Below are 15,884 nucleotides of genomic sequence, written 5' to 3' on the forward strand. Positions count from 1 at the left end.
TACAGGTTGTGGAGTGTGGTGGGGACCAGGAAGAGAGGACAAGTCACTTAAGGAGGCTCCTCTGTGGATGAAACCGCATGGCATTCCTTCCCACCAACTCATGTCTTACTCAATCATTTATACAACAGACAATGATTATGTAAGTGCAGGGGGATTGCTGGACAAGTCTGGCAAGGCCCTCCCCATTAGGAGCTCACAGTCTAGTAGAAGCCAAACAGGTAAACTAGACGATTCCAGTAATTCATTCATTCCACGAAGAATTTTCATTTTTTAATAAATAACCATTGAGTCTTTATCGAGAATCATTATTGAGCAAGACAGGTAAGATCCTTGCACTCAAGGGCGTATGTTTGCGTGGAAGTTAAACAAACAAGATGATCTCAAAGAGTCAGAAGTGCTAAGAAAAATGCAACAGGCTATGTGACGGAGGATCTAAGGTTAGAGGAACTGCCAAGCTGATGAAGGAAGGTGATGAAGTATAAGGGCTCTCTGGGCGGGAGAATGGGGGTGACACTTGAGCTGAGCTCCATCCTTTAAGCCAGGGCCAGGAGGCTTTCCATCTCTTCCATGAGCACCCGTGTTTCCTAATCTCCTAACCTAACACCCTCCTTTCACCGGGCACTAATTGTGCTGCCTGATGTTAGCGTCTCCGGGTCTACCTTGCGTATCTGCTCCCCGCCCAGGGGCAAAATCTCCGGAAGACAGGTGCAATGGGATAGGAGGCACGAGGAAGCTCTTAATAGGTCACCATGAACATTTGCTCAAACACACAGGCGCAGTCGGCGTAAGCGGCCAGACTGAACCAGTCAATAGGCCTCAGAACCCCAGGCAAGCACCGGCCGGGATGGAACGAGGAGAGGCAACCTGCCTACGCGCCGAAGAACCGGCCGGGCCGGGCCCGGCCCAACTCTGCCCAAACGTCCACGCTCCCGCCTACGCCCGTGAGAGGGCGGGCCTTGTACCGCGCCTGCGCAGTCCAGCGCTCGCGCCTGCGGCCCCGAGCGCTGCTCTCGAACTGCGCCGGCGCGGTGCGCCGGGCGCTAAGGGGCGGGGCTCCGTTGCGCCGCGCGCAAGCCTGGGGCAAAACCCGGGCCGGGATAGGGCGTGGGACAGCGCGTCGGGACGTCCCTCGCGTTGGGCCCGACGGCGCGTGCGCACTGGGTGGCCGGCTGGGCGGCTGAGGGGCGGGGCGGGGGCAAGAGTGGCCTCTTTGCCTCATTTGTGCCCTAGCGCCGCCCGGACACCGTGCTGGCCGCCGACACCATGAAGATCTGGACTTCGGAGCACGTCTTTGAGTAAGTTTGGGGTGGGAGCAGGTCGGCGGGGGTCACGGGGCAACTGGGGGTAGGAGGGTAGGTTGGGCCCGGAGTCGCGGCGAGTCCCCGGCACCTCTCAGGAAGCTTCCGGGCGTCGGGCCTAGTGTGGGGAGCTGGGCCCGAGCGCCTAGGAGCCCGGGGTGTGGGGTCCAAGGTCACGACCCCGGGGACGCCCCAGGAATGGGCTCCCAGGGGACACGGCCGGATGGGAGGGGCCTGGGGACGGGACCCCTGCGGCCTTCCTCTGGGGGACGCCCCCTCGGGTGGCGGGGGCGGCGCCAAGCACGAGGTCCTTGACAGCCCCGAGGATCCGGGAGAAAGGCGTGGGCTGTCGAGATTCTGGTCGCCCCGCCACCTTCAGGTAGTTTCTTAACCTCGGAATGTGGATTTAGGGTGAACTCAGGCGACCAGGAAGTGGAACTTTTCCAGCAACTTCTTGCCTTGAGGAATTGCAATTTATGGCCTTGGAATTGGAGTCCAAGGTACATACAGCCCTGACCCTGGCAAGCTGTGTGACCTTGGGTTACCCATTTCCGTCGTCTGAGACATGGAAGATGACGGTGTTGTCAGGGCGTGCCACCACTGAGATGTCTTTGAGGCCATGTTCATTAACATCTGCTGGTTAGGGGGAAATGTTTGCTAAGGAAAAAGGTCTTAAACAAGTTGGATGTTGGGAATTAAATTCTTTGCTGCTTCCATGATTCATTGTACATTCCATGCCTTGAATCCCTGGTATTATTTTTGCCTGAACAAATTGTTGATCGATTATCTCATCACTCTTTATTGACTAATAATTTTTCTCTCACCGGTTTGAAATGCCACCTTCATCCTAAAACACTGCTGTGATTTGTATTTTAATCCATTTCTGAACTATCTGCCCTATTCCACTGATCTTGCTGTTGCTGCCACACTGTTTTAATTTTTATAGCTTGGTAGTATGTTTTAGCATAACCATTTGATTTAAAAACAAAAACAAAACAACGTTTCTGAAAGCAGTGTTAAAACAGGTTGTAGACTTTCTACATTCTCATCGAATCAGACACATGCAGGAGTTTGCTGGATCCCAGAAAGCAGAGAATGTTAGAATCAACGGGAAGGTTTCTTTTCTCCCTAATGTTTACCATTTTTTAGGGGGGAAACCCTAAATTTGTAGTCTTTTTGATATTCTTTAACCAGGTCAAATTCTTCTATTCTGTTTGAGCCATTAGGATCATGGGTGGTTTCTTCTTCGCAGCTTTCTTCTGGGTTTAAATGCTTAAGTTCTTTCCACTGTCTTGTAACTTTCTTCATTAACACTCTTCTCCCTAGGTTGTTCCCCACCCCTCCTCTCCACTCATTCTGCCCTTTTCTTTAATGTTTCCCTCTCTTTTTCCCCTTCAGTGTAAATGCTCAGTGAAATTCTGCTATTGGCCTTCTTGCATTTAGTCAGAGATTCTTAATTTTTCTCTTGTCACAGACTTCTCTGAAATTTGATGAAGACTGAGACTCTGCTCTCAGAACACAGACAGACTCACATAAATGCCCTGCATGTTCTGGGTGAGGCCCTGATTCTCCCCAGATAATCTGTACTTCTTGATCAAGGTCCCAGCTGATACATACGCATTTTCAGCAGCCAAATCTCTACCTAGGGTTCCAGCCTCTCTTGACCTTCAAATCCTTATTTTCAGGTTTCACCAATGTGTCTCTGCTCCAGTGTTCTGTGGGCTTTTCAAACTCAGCATTCCTGAAAATAAAGTTGTTTATCTCCACTCTCAAATTTTACACTTTCCCTGTGTTTCCCATCTTGAGGATGTTCCTAACTAACATCCAAGTCATCTTAGATGACTTTCTGTGTCTTTCCCATCTTTGAGTTGCCAGACTTCCTTCTGAGGCCGAGCTTGTGGTTGGTATCTGGTTGAAGTCATTCATTGATTCTTACACCAAATATGAAAGCCCACTAGGCACCAGGCGCTGTTCTTTGGATCGATTCCACTTTGGTAAATAATCAAGACATCATTGCTGCCCCAGTGAACAGTGTTCCCACGTTTTATAGGTGAAAAAATTGGACAGTTCACCAAGCCAGCACCAGTTCCACTGATTGCCTGCCCTTTGGCACTGTCTTTGAATGTCTTGCAGTGTGAAGTCTTTCCACATGATTACATTAATTCATTTAAAATGAATTTCTGGAAGATTGTTAATTGTAATATACATCTTTTGTGATTTTTGAGCTAGACGTGTTTTATAAAGCTAAGTCACCGTCAGTGTTTCCAGGTTGGCCCAGAGAGGAGAGAAGTGCTGAATTACAAATAACATACAACCATCCTGAAACCTTGCAATTGCTAATTTTTTAGAGGAGGTGGGGAAGAGATAAGTTCCAGGAAGCCAGCTACCCAGAGTCTCTGACTAGATGGAGACAGGGAAGGGCTCACTCATCTGATTCTCATTTTAGACAGTTTCCTTGGTAACAGTCAGAGTGCTTGGCCCCTATCACTTCTTTTTGTGGGGACTATTTAGATTTGTGAAATAGCTTCGCTTGTATGCCTGCACTTAATGCTGAATAAGGCTTGAGATTAAAAATAGAATGGGATTCATTTCTTGAAGTCGCTCAGTCGTGTCCAACTCTTTGCGACCCCATGGCCTGTAGCCTACCAGGCTTCTCCGTCCATGGGATTTTTCCAGGCAAGAATATCTTCCCGATCCAGGGATTGAACCCGGGTCTCCCGCATTGTAGGCAGATGCTTACCATCTGAGCCACAAGGGAAATCATTTCTGTATAGTATTATAGCAAAAATGAAGGCATTAAGAGTAATGGTGGAGTTCAAGAGAGAGGAGACATATGTATGCCTATGGCTGATGTATGGCAGAAACCAGCACAATATTGTAAAGCAATTATCCTTCAATTAAAAGTAAATTTTTTTAAAAAAAGAAAAATTATATTGGTTGTCCAGGGTTTTGCAAAGCAAGTGGGATTGAGATTTTCCTTCTGTCCACAAAAAGTTATCAGGCTTAGTTCTCTGAAAAGTTGAAATAGATTAGTACCTACTTGTTTTGCTTTTAGAAAAATAAAAAGCCACGCTGTGTCGTTTATCAGTAAGTGTAGTTTGAAACACCATCTCCAGATCTTGTCTTTCCTTTCAGTGAAGACGTAGAATTAGTCACTTTTAATGCTCATTGTAATTAGTCAGAGACTCACTTGAAAGGGGTATCTTTTGTATTAGTATATTGTTCAGGTAAGCTGTGAAGAGAACAAACGCACATTATGTTGTAAATCACCCAAGTACATGTGTTTTTCCAGAAATAGCTGCTGCAAGTTCCATGATGCTGTTGCCATCTTAATCCTTCATAAGCAAAGGCTGATGAAGAGAGACTATTAGAAAATGGCACATTAGGAGTATCTTAAAAAAAGTGTATTGAATGACCTTTTCAAAACAGATGTCAGAACCACTCCTTGGAAGAAAGTAATGAATAAAAAGATTGGCTGGAGGGGTCACAATTACTTATTACATTATTAGAGGCAAGTACATGTTTAATATGAATCAGTGATTCTTAGAAACAAAATTTACATGTGAGAGGATACTGGTGAGTGGAAAATATGACTCAAGAAACTACTGGAGTGTTCTATAGGTTATTTTAACCTTTCAGGCATCAGCTGTGGCACATAACCTGTGTACTGAAGAAAAGACTGAAATCTGTACATGTTCATAATGTAGACTGCTGCTGCTGCTGCTGCTAAGTCACTTCAGTTGTGTCCAACTCTGTGTGATCCCGTAGACGGCAGCCCCCCAGGCTCCCCAGTCCCTGGGATTCTCCAGGCAAGGACACTGGAGTGGGTTGCCATTTCCTTCTCCAATGTGTGAAAGTGAAAAGTGAAAGTGAAGTCGCTCAGTCGTGTCCAACTCTTAGCGACCCCATAGACCGCAGCCTACCACACTCCTCCATCCATGGGATTTTCCAGGCAAGAGTACTGGAGTGGGGTGCCATTGCCTTCTCCGAATGTAGACTGAGCCCCCCTGAAATCATCTTCCAGTCAACATTTCAGAAAATAATTTTCCCTAGGCAAATTAAGTAAACTTTAATTATAAAGAATAATTTGATGAGTTATATAAATGGTTTAATTTATATGCATGTTGTTAAAGGTTTGATTTTTGATTTGTGTCTGCAGCCATCCATGGGAAACCGTTACAACAGCTGCAATGCAGAAATACCCAAACCCTATGAATCCGAGTGTGGTTGGAGTTGATGTACTGGACAGACACATAGATCCCTCTGGAAAGTTGCACAGCCATAGACTTCTCAGCACAGAATGGGGACTGCCTTCCATTGTGAAGTCTGTAAGTGTGCCTTTGTTCCTGAAGCAATGTGACTGCTGTAGAGAAGTTTTCTGAACCACATTATAATTTCAGATAGGTTGTGGGAGCCGATTCTGAATGTCATTTTTGCATCAGTTCAAATTGTATTATAATAAACTTGAGTTATGAGTGTATAATGAATTGGAAATATTATTACAGTCTTCATGAAGTCACCTGATAAAACCTTCTGAAGGAAGCCAGCTACTGCTCTGTGATCTGAAAGTTTTATTCTGCTTTTCCTACTTTGCCAACAGCTAGAGCTATGGCAGCTGGGATTTGGTGCTGGTGGTTAGCAGGCAGCTGCTGGGGTCAGTGGTGCTGCGACGTTAAGTGAGGCATAATCTCAGTTTGCCATGGCCATGTTTGTTCCAAGATCTGGTGCTTCTGCCTGTACATTGGAAAATGTAATTCTATGCTCTTTCAAGGGAGCAGGTTTTAGGGAGCCATTCTATCATGATGGGAGAGAATCCTGGTATAAGTGGACCAAGTTATCTGTAGAAAGTCTTTATAGAAGGTGGGCCCACACAGAAAACGAAAGTACATGTTTTTCACCAGGAATGTGCTAATTGCTTCCTTTGTACAAACTACTGCCCTAGATAACATGGACAAAGAAGTGAGCAGGGTTGGGATGGGCTTGGGGTCAGAGCGTGGAAGCGCCCCTGGATGTGCTATGTTACCTTCGTCTTGAAGTGGCTGGTTTTCTGCCTGGAGAGCAGAGCCACCACATCATCCCCCTTGGGCTGCACCAGGGAAACCCTGACAGACACTCTGAAGCTCTCCTTTCTCTCCATCTGTGTTTCCCAAATGTCAGGCTCACTGCTCCATGTCAACCTAGGCAGTTTCCACATCCTGCCTTGTCCTGCATATGTTCTCAGTTGACTGTCCTGCATATGTGGCTAAATTGTCTCTGCGGAGGGTTTTTGTGTCTGGGAGTCTCATCTTCTCCCTCAAATGGGCCTCCTTTCTGATCTTTGTCTCAATCCTTGTGTTTTTTATGAAAATACATTTTTGGTTCAAAATACTAACACATCTTTACCTTCAAATAAAATATTGATAACACTAGTTAAGAAATCCTCCTCTGATCACTAATTCCAGATGTTTTACTTAGATTATTGGTGCAGCAAGAACCAAAACATATGTGCAAGAACATTCTGTAGTGGATCCCGTAGAGAAAACAATGGAACTTAAATCTACAAATGTAAGTAACTAACCTGGCTTAGTTTTTTCTCTCTTGTGCTAGTGGTGGTGGTTTAGTCACTAAGTCATGTCCAACTCTTGTGACCCCATGGACTGTAGCCCGCCGGGCTCCTCTGTCCATGAGATTATCCAGGCAAGAATACTGGAGTGGGTTGCCATTTCCTTCTCCATTCCCTCCTGTAGTTGATATAAAAGTGGACATACACTCTTCAGCCTGGTCTAAGAAATTTGTACTCAAGATGCTGGACCGTCTCTGCCTGTTTGCAGCCTCAGTGCTCTAATGAGCCTGCCTGTTACTTTTAGGAGGTAGCACTCAATAAAATGAATTTGGAATCAGTGTATATTATTACTATTATGGTGCTTTTGTCAAATTTACTACTTTTTTAATAAAAAGTAAGCAATGAATATTGAAAACTTCTATTTACATAGTAATATCAAAGTGGTTTATATGCTGTTTTGCATATTTAGCTAGCAAGATTTTGGTTTGTGAGTTAATTTTGGAAATGTTTTTAATCTTGGTTCCCAACACTATTTGACTTCTTATTTTAATTCTGTAGATTTCATTTACAAATATGGTTTCAGTAGATGAGAGACTTATATACAAACCACATCCTCAAGACCCAGAAAAGTAAGTGAAAAGTATTTTAACAAGCTTATTTTACAATATATTTTAATTTTTCATAAGTATGAAAAATGAAAATTAGGTCATCCTGAAGCTGTGCAAATGTGTTTTGTTCTAGAACTATTTTGACTCAAGAAGCCATAATTACTGTGAAAGGAGTCAGTCTCGGCAGTTACCTTGAAGGGCTGATGGCAAGTACGATATCATCAAATGCTAATAAAGTAAGTAAGGCTGCTCTCACTTACTGTGGGGGGTGGGGTGCAGGCTTGTGGGATCTTAGTTCCCCAGGCCCCTGCAATGGAAGCACAGAGTCTTAACCACTGGGTCACCTGGGAAGTCCCTCCCCACTTGCTCTTCTTCCTGGGTCATTTCTTAGAAGAGCTGTCCTTGTGAGCTGCCTGAGCCACTGCAATGTGACGCCATGTGGGCTGTTACTGGGGTCTAGTGTGTCTGGGTTCACATCCCACCTATAACTCTGACCAGCCTTTCATCTTGGGCAGTCAACTAAGTGAGCCTTTGTCTGCCTCAGTTTCCTATCTGTGAAGTGAAGATTAATTACCCACCTTACAGGGTTGGGTGTGAAGAGTAAATGAGATATCATGGGAAATCTGTGGCTGGGGGCCCAGCACCTAGTGGGCAGGGGAAGGCGAAGATGTGTGTCACTGTTGAAAGTATAGATTCTCAGCCTGTTTCTCATTATCATCTCCCTTCACACCCAGATCCACTGTAGATATTTTCTCCTAACTATCCCCACCTTGAGAAATTATTTAATGCCAAACATTATGTCTGTAGATGCAGAGATACATGGGTCTGTGTTTGTGCCTTTTACATTAAAAGAATGAGATTTTTCCCCACTACCCCCCAACTAATTTTTGCCCCGTTGAGAACATATGATTTAATATAAAGTTTAGAGAAAGAGATGCCTAATACACTGTTTTATAACATGTGTAATATCATTCAGCAGCCAAAAGATATTCATAGATGCCTTCTCTATGTCAGGCAGAGTGCTAGGCTAGACTGGGGACACAGCGGGGAGCAAAACAAACGTGGTGCCTGCCCCCGTGGAACTGAGAGGAAGGCGACATTAATCATACAACACGGCATTAGGAAAGGAAAAGTACAGACAGGTACGAGAGTGCTTCATGAGTGCTGAGTAAGTTGCGTTGCTGCTGAGTTCTGAGCGAGGGGTGGGTAGGCCGTGAGGGGTCTGCCAGGGAGCGGTCCAGGTGGCGCAGCTGCACATGCAGAAGGCCCGAGGCCAGAAGCAGTCGGTGCTCCTCGCTCTGTCCCTCAGGGCAGCGCAGAGCGCCAGGAGAGAGGGGTTGGAGAGGAAGTCAGACCAGAGCCTTCAGAGCCTCGGACAGGATTTTGCTGGAAAATATGGACATAAAAAGAGAAATGGAGTTTGACCTCACCATCAGAAGGGGGACCGTCCTAATCATAAAGTAAAACATCACTACCATTTAATTGTAGATTCTTTATAGAACATCTTTTGCAAACAAAATAAAAACCAGTTTTAGATCAAACCAGTTTCTCAAAGCATTTGATATTTGGTAAATAACATTAAAGAAGAAAGTACAAAGAGAAAAACTGTCCTGGTGAGGTTTAGTTTTGCTTGTCCTGCCCATTGTGACTTCCTGACGTGCTTTTCATGCATGCCTTTGCTCTCACTTGGTATCAGTAAACATACTGGATTTTTTTTTTTAAGGGCCGAGAAGCAATGGAGTGGGTAATACATAAATTAAATGCTGAAATTGAGGAACTGACAGCTTCAGCAAGAGGAAGCATACGGACACCAATGGCAGCAGCAGCATTTGTGGAGAAATGATAATGGAGGTTGATAGATGGCACCCAGTTCCCCAGGTCTCTACAAGCTGGCAGTATATTTATTTGTTATTTAAAAAAATACAGCTCTATTTTAGGTAGACTTTTTTTTTTTAAATAAGCTGAAGAAAAGCTATGTGACTTGATCAAACAAAGAGGTGCAAGATTTCTAAATAAAAGGGATCAGCTGAAATTAGTATTGTCTGAAATGACTGATTTTGAGGATTCCAGTATTTATGCAAATTTTTAAGTTTTTTGAAAAGTGTGCTTGGAAATTGGTATTGGCTGATGAAACCTCCTTAAGGTAGAATTTTAAAGCTTTTCATGCATTGGAACTCTACCTGGCTTTGGACCAACCCCAGAACCAAGCAGAGCCCCTTCTGCGTACGCACGGCTGCCCTGCTGTGGTAAACTTGGAGAGCTTACATGAGGGAACTCACTTTTAAAGGAGAAACTGTCATTTTAAAAAGACATTAATTGTATGGAATAATTTACTCTGCTATAAACCACCATTAAAAATCACAATGCTTTAATTTCATACTCAATATTTTTTGGAGTAAAAATTATCACAAAAGTAATACATGACTCCAACAAAAAGTACATTTTATTGTGTTATGAAGAGTACCGTACTGATTGGCCAAAGTTTTGTAACTTAGTAAAGGTATTACCTTCCTTGGATTTGTACTTTATGATTTAGTATGCTGTATCGTGGGCTGGTTATGTTAACTGAAAAAATAAAGTCATTACCAGAATTTTGCAGCGCTCTAAACTTAAACAGAAGAACAGCTGTTCACATCTTTTAGCATTTCACATTTGCCTAACTTATAAATTGCCATGTGTCAAAATCATGGTTCTGTAATTGCTAAAGCATGATATGTCAGGTTATTTGAATATAATTACTTTGTGAAGTAATTATGACCACAAAACATCTTTGTTACATGAAGAGCTGTACATCATTTGAAATTACTCAAATGATGTCTTGATCTGAAGCATAAATCCCAGGGACTTAATGTTTTTAATAACACTGTGTCACTGCGGGGGATGGGGGTGGTGAAGAAGAAAAAAAGAATAAGAGGGTAAAAAAAAAAAGCATTGGCCTAAAGCACCCTGTGAACTGCTTTGCAACTTTTTTTTATAGGAAATCCTTGCCTTGGATGAACAGTCCAGTATGTGTATGTTGTAGCAGGCAATTAATTATCAACCACTAAATAAGAATATCTTTGATCCTTGGAATTGTCGCATACAGTGTATCATTATTAAAACGTGATGAGCTCTTGCTTTTATTTCACAGTACTTAATGCTATAAACTTCTAGTCAGGTTTCCTACAAAAGAAACCAGTTAATATAGGTACATAAACCACAAAAATCATCTACCAATTTAAAAATTAGTGTTTTTCTACTTAAAATACTATTTAGCTTGAGGGTTCTTAGGACATTTGTAAAAGCACATTAAAGCCAGTAAGGTTTTTTTTATTATTTTTATAACATTTTTTACAATTAAAATAACATTTCAACTAAACAAAACATTGCTAAATATTGATATTTAATAAATTGCCTTGTATAATTTCTGAAAATTATACTTGTTCTGGAAAGTGTCAGAATAGCCTAATGATAAAAAGATTTCTAAACAAAATGTTAACCTGACTTTTTTATTCTAATAATAATTCTAAAAATTTTCATTTTCCAGTGTAGTTACTTTTAGTAAAGTAGCTGGTAGTTAATGGCTTTTACCTATTAAAGTAAGCATTTGAGAGGACTGGAATACTGGTGTTCATGGGTTAGAATTAAGACTCTCAGACTCTGTAGCATATTTTTTAATATTAAAGGTGGACCTTATATGAATTAAGAAAAACCTACTTGTTAATAAAAACTTCCTTTTAACTATGATGTCTTTCCTGATTATAATTTCTTCCTAATAACTGCAAGGAGTAAAAGAAGTGTTTTATCCTTGTAAGAATTCACCTAATTGCCACGTGCTGGAGCCGGCTCAGCGCCCAAGGTTTAGATTCTAGATTGGACGTGCAGCGCCTCGGCCGTCCCTTCCTCGGATGTCCGGTCTGCTCTCCACGGCCGGACTCTGCTGCCCGGTGTGGTTACCCACCCTGGGCCGGCCTGAAACCCCAGAACTGTCGAGGGTCGGCTCGCTATGGTTAACTGTTAACGCGGGACGGTCGTGCTGGCGCGTCGTCAAGGTCGGGTCCAGGGGCGGGGTAGGGGTGGCGTGCCCATAACACCTGCCTCGACGCGGTTCAGAGTCCCGCGCTCCCGGAGCCACGCGGTCACGCCTCCCCTCTAGCCCCGCAGAGGCTACTACGGAAGCCCGCGGGGCACACCTGCGCTGGCAACTGCGGCACCGGTCGCGCTCCCCTATTGGCTGGCGGCGCTGGGAGCATTCTGCGACAAGGCGGTGAGGCCGCCCGGGAGGGCGGGGCGGGACAGGAGGAGGCGGGACTGGCAGGCTCTGAGCCCCGCCCCTTCCGCTTCTCGGACCTGACCTTCCGGCAGCCGGGTCGCGGCCTGAGCCGACATTGACAGGTCTTCGCGATTCGGCCCGACGCGCCCCCTCTCGCGACATCATGGTGGCGTATTGGCGACAGGCTGGACTCAGGTAGGCCCAGGCCTCGGGAAGATCGGGTCTCTGGGGCACGGGGAGGTACGGGGCGGCTCGGGGTCGGAGGTCACGCCGGGTGCTTCGCGGATGGGGGTCGGCCCGGCGAGTGAGGTCCCAAGATGGCGGCCTGCGGACGCTGAGCTAGGGTCACGGCCGCCGGGGCCCGAGGACCTGCCAGCACCTGCCGGAGTGTCGCCGAGCACCTGCGTGCCCCCAGGAGCGCCCTCGACAAGTGCCATGTCTTCTCAAGGACGGCGCTTCTCACCCGCGCGGCCTTTGGCCTTTGAATTGGACTCAGTTGCGGTTCTGGAAGTAACAGAGCTCGAGAGAGCGGAGGGGTTCTCTGGGTGTAACCACGGTCACCATAGCTGGCGTTTCTTTCCAGCATCATTAAAAATTAACTCCTGTTGTCAGGTTTATCGGTAAAACGGGTGAAAGCCCTTGATAAGGTGTAAAGGGCTCTGCCACAGGTGAGCGGTGGCTCCTGGGAAGCCAGAATATGGAGCGCACTGGAGGCCGTGGCTTCTGATGAGACGGAGAAACCATGGATCTAGGTATCACACCTGGTTTCTTTGCCCGTACACCCAGTTGAGCTGCTCACCTGGCTCAGGTTAACACACCTTGTCACTTGACTAGATTAAGTAGCACCTCCTAATGGTGACCTGTGGGTTTGTGACTGGGCAACCCAAGAGTTTCCTGATTTTCAAGGTCGAAGCAGAGTTCTGTAGGATTGGAGGCATGATGGTCCCCCTCAGAGGCAACGCCTACCACGAGACAGGTGGGGCAGACCTGCTCATCTCACGTGGTCTTTCATCCTCCCAGCCACCAGTGGGACAAATATTGTTATCCTCTGCTTTGTCCTGTTGTTTTTACAGGTGAGCACATTAGACAAAAAGATGGAAAGGTTACCAATTCCTAGGAGTGGAAGCAAGAATCTGAACTCCTACCTCTGGCTCCCCAAAAAACAAACCTGAAAACATGAGAAAATAGTCAGCAGCAAACTCCCCTTCCTGTTTTCAAAAAGTGTGAAAAGTGAGCTTACATCTCCTGGAAAATAAGGTGTTGATGGGAGTCCCATGTAGCAAACAGGAAGCAGGCTGTCAGATATTTTGCTAGAATTGATGTTCTCTAAGGGCTTCTCAGTTTAACTTAAAAACTTTGATTGGAAAGTTATTTTCAATGGCACACCTGTGAATCAGAATCCAATATTCTAAGGAAAACCTTTAAATAATCAGAAGTAGAGCTCTTTTCATTCAAAATAGGTTTTTTTTTTCCTCCTCTTTTAATTATGTATGATTTATCTTGTAAGAATAATAAAAGGCAAAACGTTGAATTAAATGGGAAAAAGTACAGTTATGTTATACCCTTAGTTAACATTTAGAACTGTGCTGTGGGTGTTTTCCTCTAATAAATCTATGCATCTTTTAGTTCAAATTAATATGTATTGAAGAGAAAACAGTGCAAGGGAAAATAAAAAATCTCCCATTCTAATACCAGTGAAGGCTTTGATACATTTCTTTCTGGATTTCTCTTTGTATAGATTCCTTTTGCATCAGTCATTTATTTTAAAGTTCAGTTCTACAGTAGTGTACAACGAAACCAAAAGCATAGGAAGGAAAACAAAAGCATAGTCACACAACCAGTCTGGCTGAATCATTGATTATTAGCTTTCTTGCTCTCTCATTTCCTCCCAGCTACATCCGATACTCCCAGATCTGTGCAAAAGCAGTCAGAGATGCACTGAAGACCGAATTCAAAGCAAACGCCATGAAGACTTCTGGCAGCAGCGTAAAAATTGTGAAAGTGAAAAAGGAATAATCTGTAAGTTACTGATATATTCAGAAAAACAGTTGCACCATAAGTTTTTAGAAAGCTTTTAAAAATCAGATTTCAGCTTTCTGAAATAACTGTCCATGTTTGGTCAGTTGGTACATTTAGAGTTAGTGGGATGATCATTTGAGGCATACAGGTTGTAGAAGTCCCATGGCTTAATCAAAGAAAGTCATTGGGAGGCCCTGACAAGCAGAAGTATTTGCCACATTGATTTTCAATTCATTTAGCGAAGCTTAGGTAAAGAGCCATCGGTCATCTTATTTTAATTAAACCTGTTTCATTTGCACAAAATCAAATAATTCAGAGGATAAACTCCCAACTTTTATAATTGTTATTGGAGTTATGTAACTACTTCAGGAGCTTGAAAAATTACACTTCTTTGAGAGTTTATTTTCCCCACATCTGCTAATGTTCTCAAGCATGAAGGCTGCAAGTATAGGCAAGGGTCCTGATTTCATATCAAGCATTAAAATTATCAAGACCCTGCAGTGGATACTGTTTGCTAAATTTATTATGCTTTCAGAGTTTGGCTCATTTCATCTCTGATGTTGGCATTGCAAAGTAAGACAGTTTTGTACTGTTGATAAGTTCAAACTGCTAAAGTGATTTGATCTCTAAACCCCTTTCTTGACTTTATTATTTCAAAGATAAATTGAGGCAAATTACCAGAGGGATGTTTTTCAGATTTAATTTTCTTGTTTTGCTTTAAAAAGAAAAAAAAGCTTCAGATCCGCAGTAGCAAGGAAGTGTGATAAATATTAATCCTTTAGTAGCTTGTGGTTATGAGCAATTTTACTTATTGGAACTGTCTCCCCTAAGCATTCTTCATTTTCATTTTAAATTAGTAAATATTTTATTACAAGTCTGGAGATGCGGTGTTTTGAATTGAGCCCTGTTATTGCTGGGGCTCTCTGTCTAATCTCATCATTCTGAGGAATGAGACCTTTAGGTTGGGTTGTTTTTTCTAACAGTGAGCTAACTGAGAAAAATCACCCCATCTCTGCCTGCAGCATGGCTGAGCCAAACCATCGAATGCCCACAACCTTTCGATGTCCTTGGGGCCAGGAAGTAGGGTCTGGCTCCAGTAAACAGCACAGTGACCATTGTCTATACCTCGTACAGGGAATGAGCCCCCACTGCCTCAACGTCTTCTGAAGGCAGAGTGTTTCTTAACTAGGGGGAGAGTGTGTGTCTTTACTTAGCCGGGAAGTGCCTCTTTGGCTGGGGCCGCTCACGTGAACCCGTACTTTTTACATCTGAGAGCCAGGGTTTATCACCAGCTGAGGGAACTGAAGCCGCAGTCGTATTAATACAGCTCATTGTAAGGAAGTTATTTCCCCTATTTGTGTTGGATTTTTAAGAAAACATAAAAGGACCATCAACTTGGATTTTCTCTTTTCCTTCTAGACCCTGAGTACAGCCTGAATGCTGCATGTTCAAGGTGAAGCTGTGAGCACGTATTATAGCAGATTGGAAACCATCTCCCTTCATGGAAAAAAAACAAAATAATACCTGTGTTGTTCATAGATTGACAATGCCAGTAAATTAAAGTACAGTTCACTCTAGCTGTTGGTCTTTGGTTTCTGTCAGACTTCTTCTTTATGGGAGCCATCTGCACGGCTGCAGGAGTATGATAAAGGGAGAACAGAGACTTCCTGTCCATCCAGTGGTTAGCACTCCGAGCTGCAGGGGGCGTGGGTTCGATTCCTGGTTGGGGACCCAAGATCCCACAGCCGCCCAAAAAAAAAAACCCAAAAAGTTGAAGAAGAGATGTCATATCTAGTGACCAAAGGGATCCAGGAGACATTTTGAAAATGTCTCAAAATAGTGCTCTTTTTCATGACATTAATTGACAGAATTGGGCTCTGTCATCAAAGCTGTCTTACTCCTTATCTTCTAATTGCAGACGTGTCAGAGGTAGAGGCCAGGGGTGGGGGAGGGGAGGTGGGTTGTCTGCTGGCCTCATCCTCCTTTGCAGGCACCCGTCATATCCAAGTGGTGCCACTTAGCCAGCAGGCTAAGTGAAAATGATTATTAAAAGCATAGATTAGAAGACAAAATACTAAATTATAGTATTCATTTCTTATCACGCACTTCAAATCTATAGAGGAGTACTTTTAATGTTGAAATTATCAAGCACAAAATACCTTTCA

General features: G+C 43.9%; 2 protein-coding genes across 2 annotated transcripts; both read left to right on the forward strand.

Moving 5' to 3' along the window:
* Positions 1-1,116: 1,116 nt before the first annotated feature.
* On the forward strand, positions 1,117-11,174 carry PRELID3B (PRELI domain containing 3B). The gene is made up of 6 exons (XM_043883829.1): positions 1,117-1,295; positions 5,458-5,626; positions 6,753-6,842; positions 7,399-7,469; positions 7,582-7,684; positions 9,172-11,174. The coding sequence occupies exons 1-6, from the start codon at positions 1,264-1,266 to the stop codon at positions 9,289-9,291; spliced, it is 585 nt and encodes a 194-aa protein (XP_043739764.1). The 5' UTR covers positions 1,117-1,263; the 3' UTR covers positions 9,292-11,174.
* Positions 11,175-11,737: 563 nt separating this feature from the next.
* On the forward strand, positions 11,738-15,296 carry ATP5F1E (ATP synthase F1 subunit epsilon). The gene is made up of 3 exons (XM_043883830.1): positions 11,738-11,895; positions 13,593-13,719; positions 15,139-15,296. The coding sequence occupies exons 1-2, from the start codon at positions 11,864-11,866 to the stop codon at positions 13,714-13,716; spliced, it is 156 nt and encodes a 51-aa protein (XP_043739765.1). The 5' UTR covers positions 11,738-11,863; the 3' UTR covers positions 13,717-13,719; positions 15,139-15,296.
* The last annotated feature ends 588 nt before the right edge of the window (positions 15,297-15,884 follow it).

Source organism: Cervus elaphus, chromosome 23 (assembly GCF_910594005.1).
Source record: "Cervus elaphus chromosome 23, mCerEla1.1, whole genome shotgun sequence".
NCBI classification, from domain to species: domain Eukaryota; kingdom Metazoa; phylum Chordata; class Mammalia; order Artiodactyla; family Cervidae; genus Cervus; species Cervus elaphus.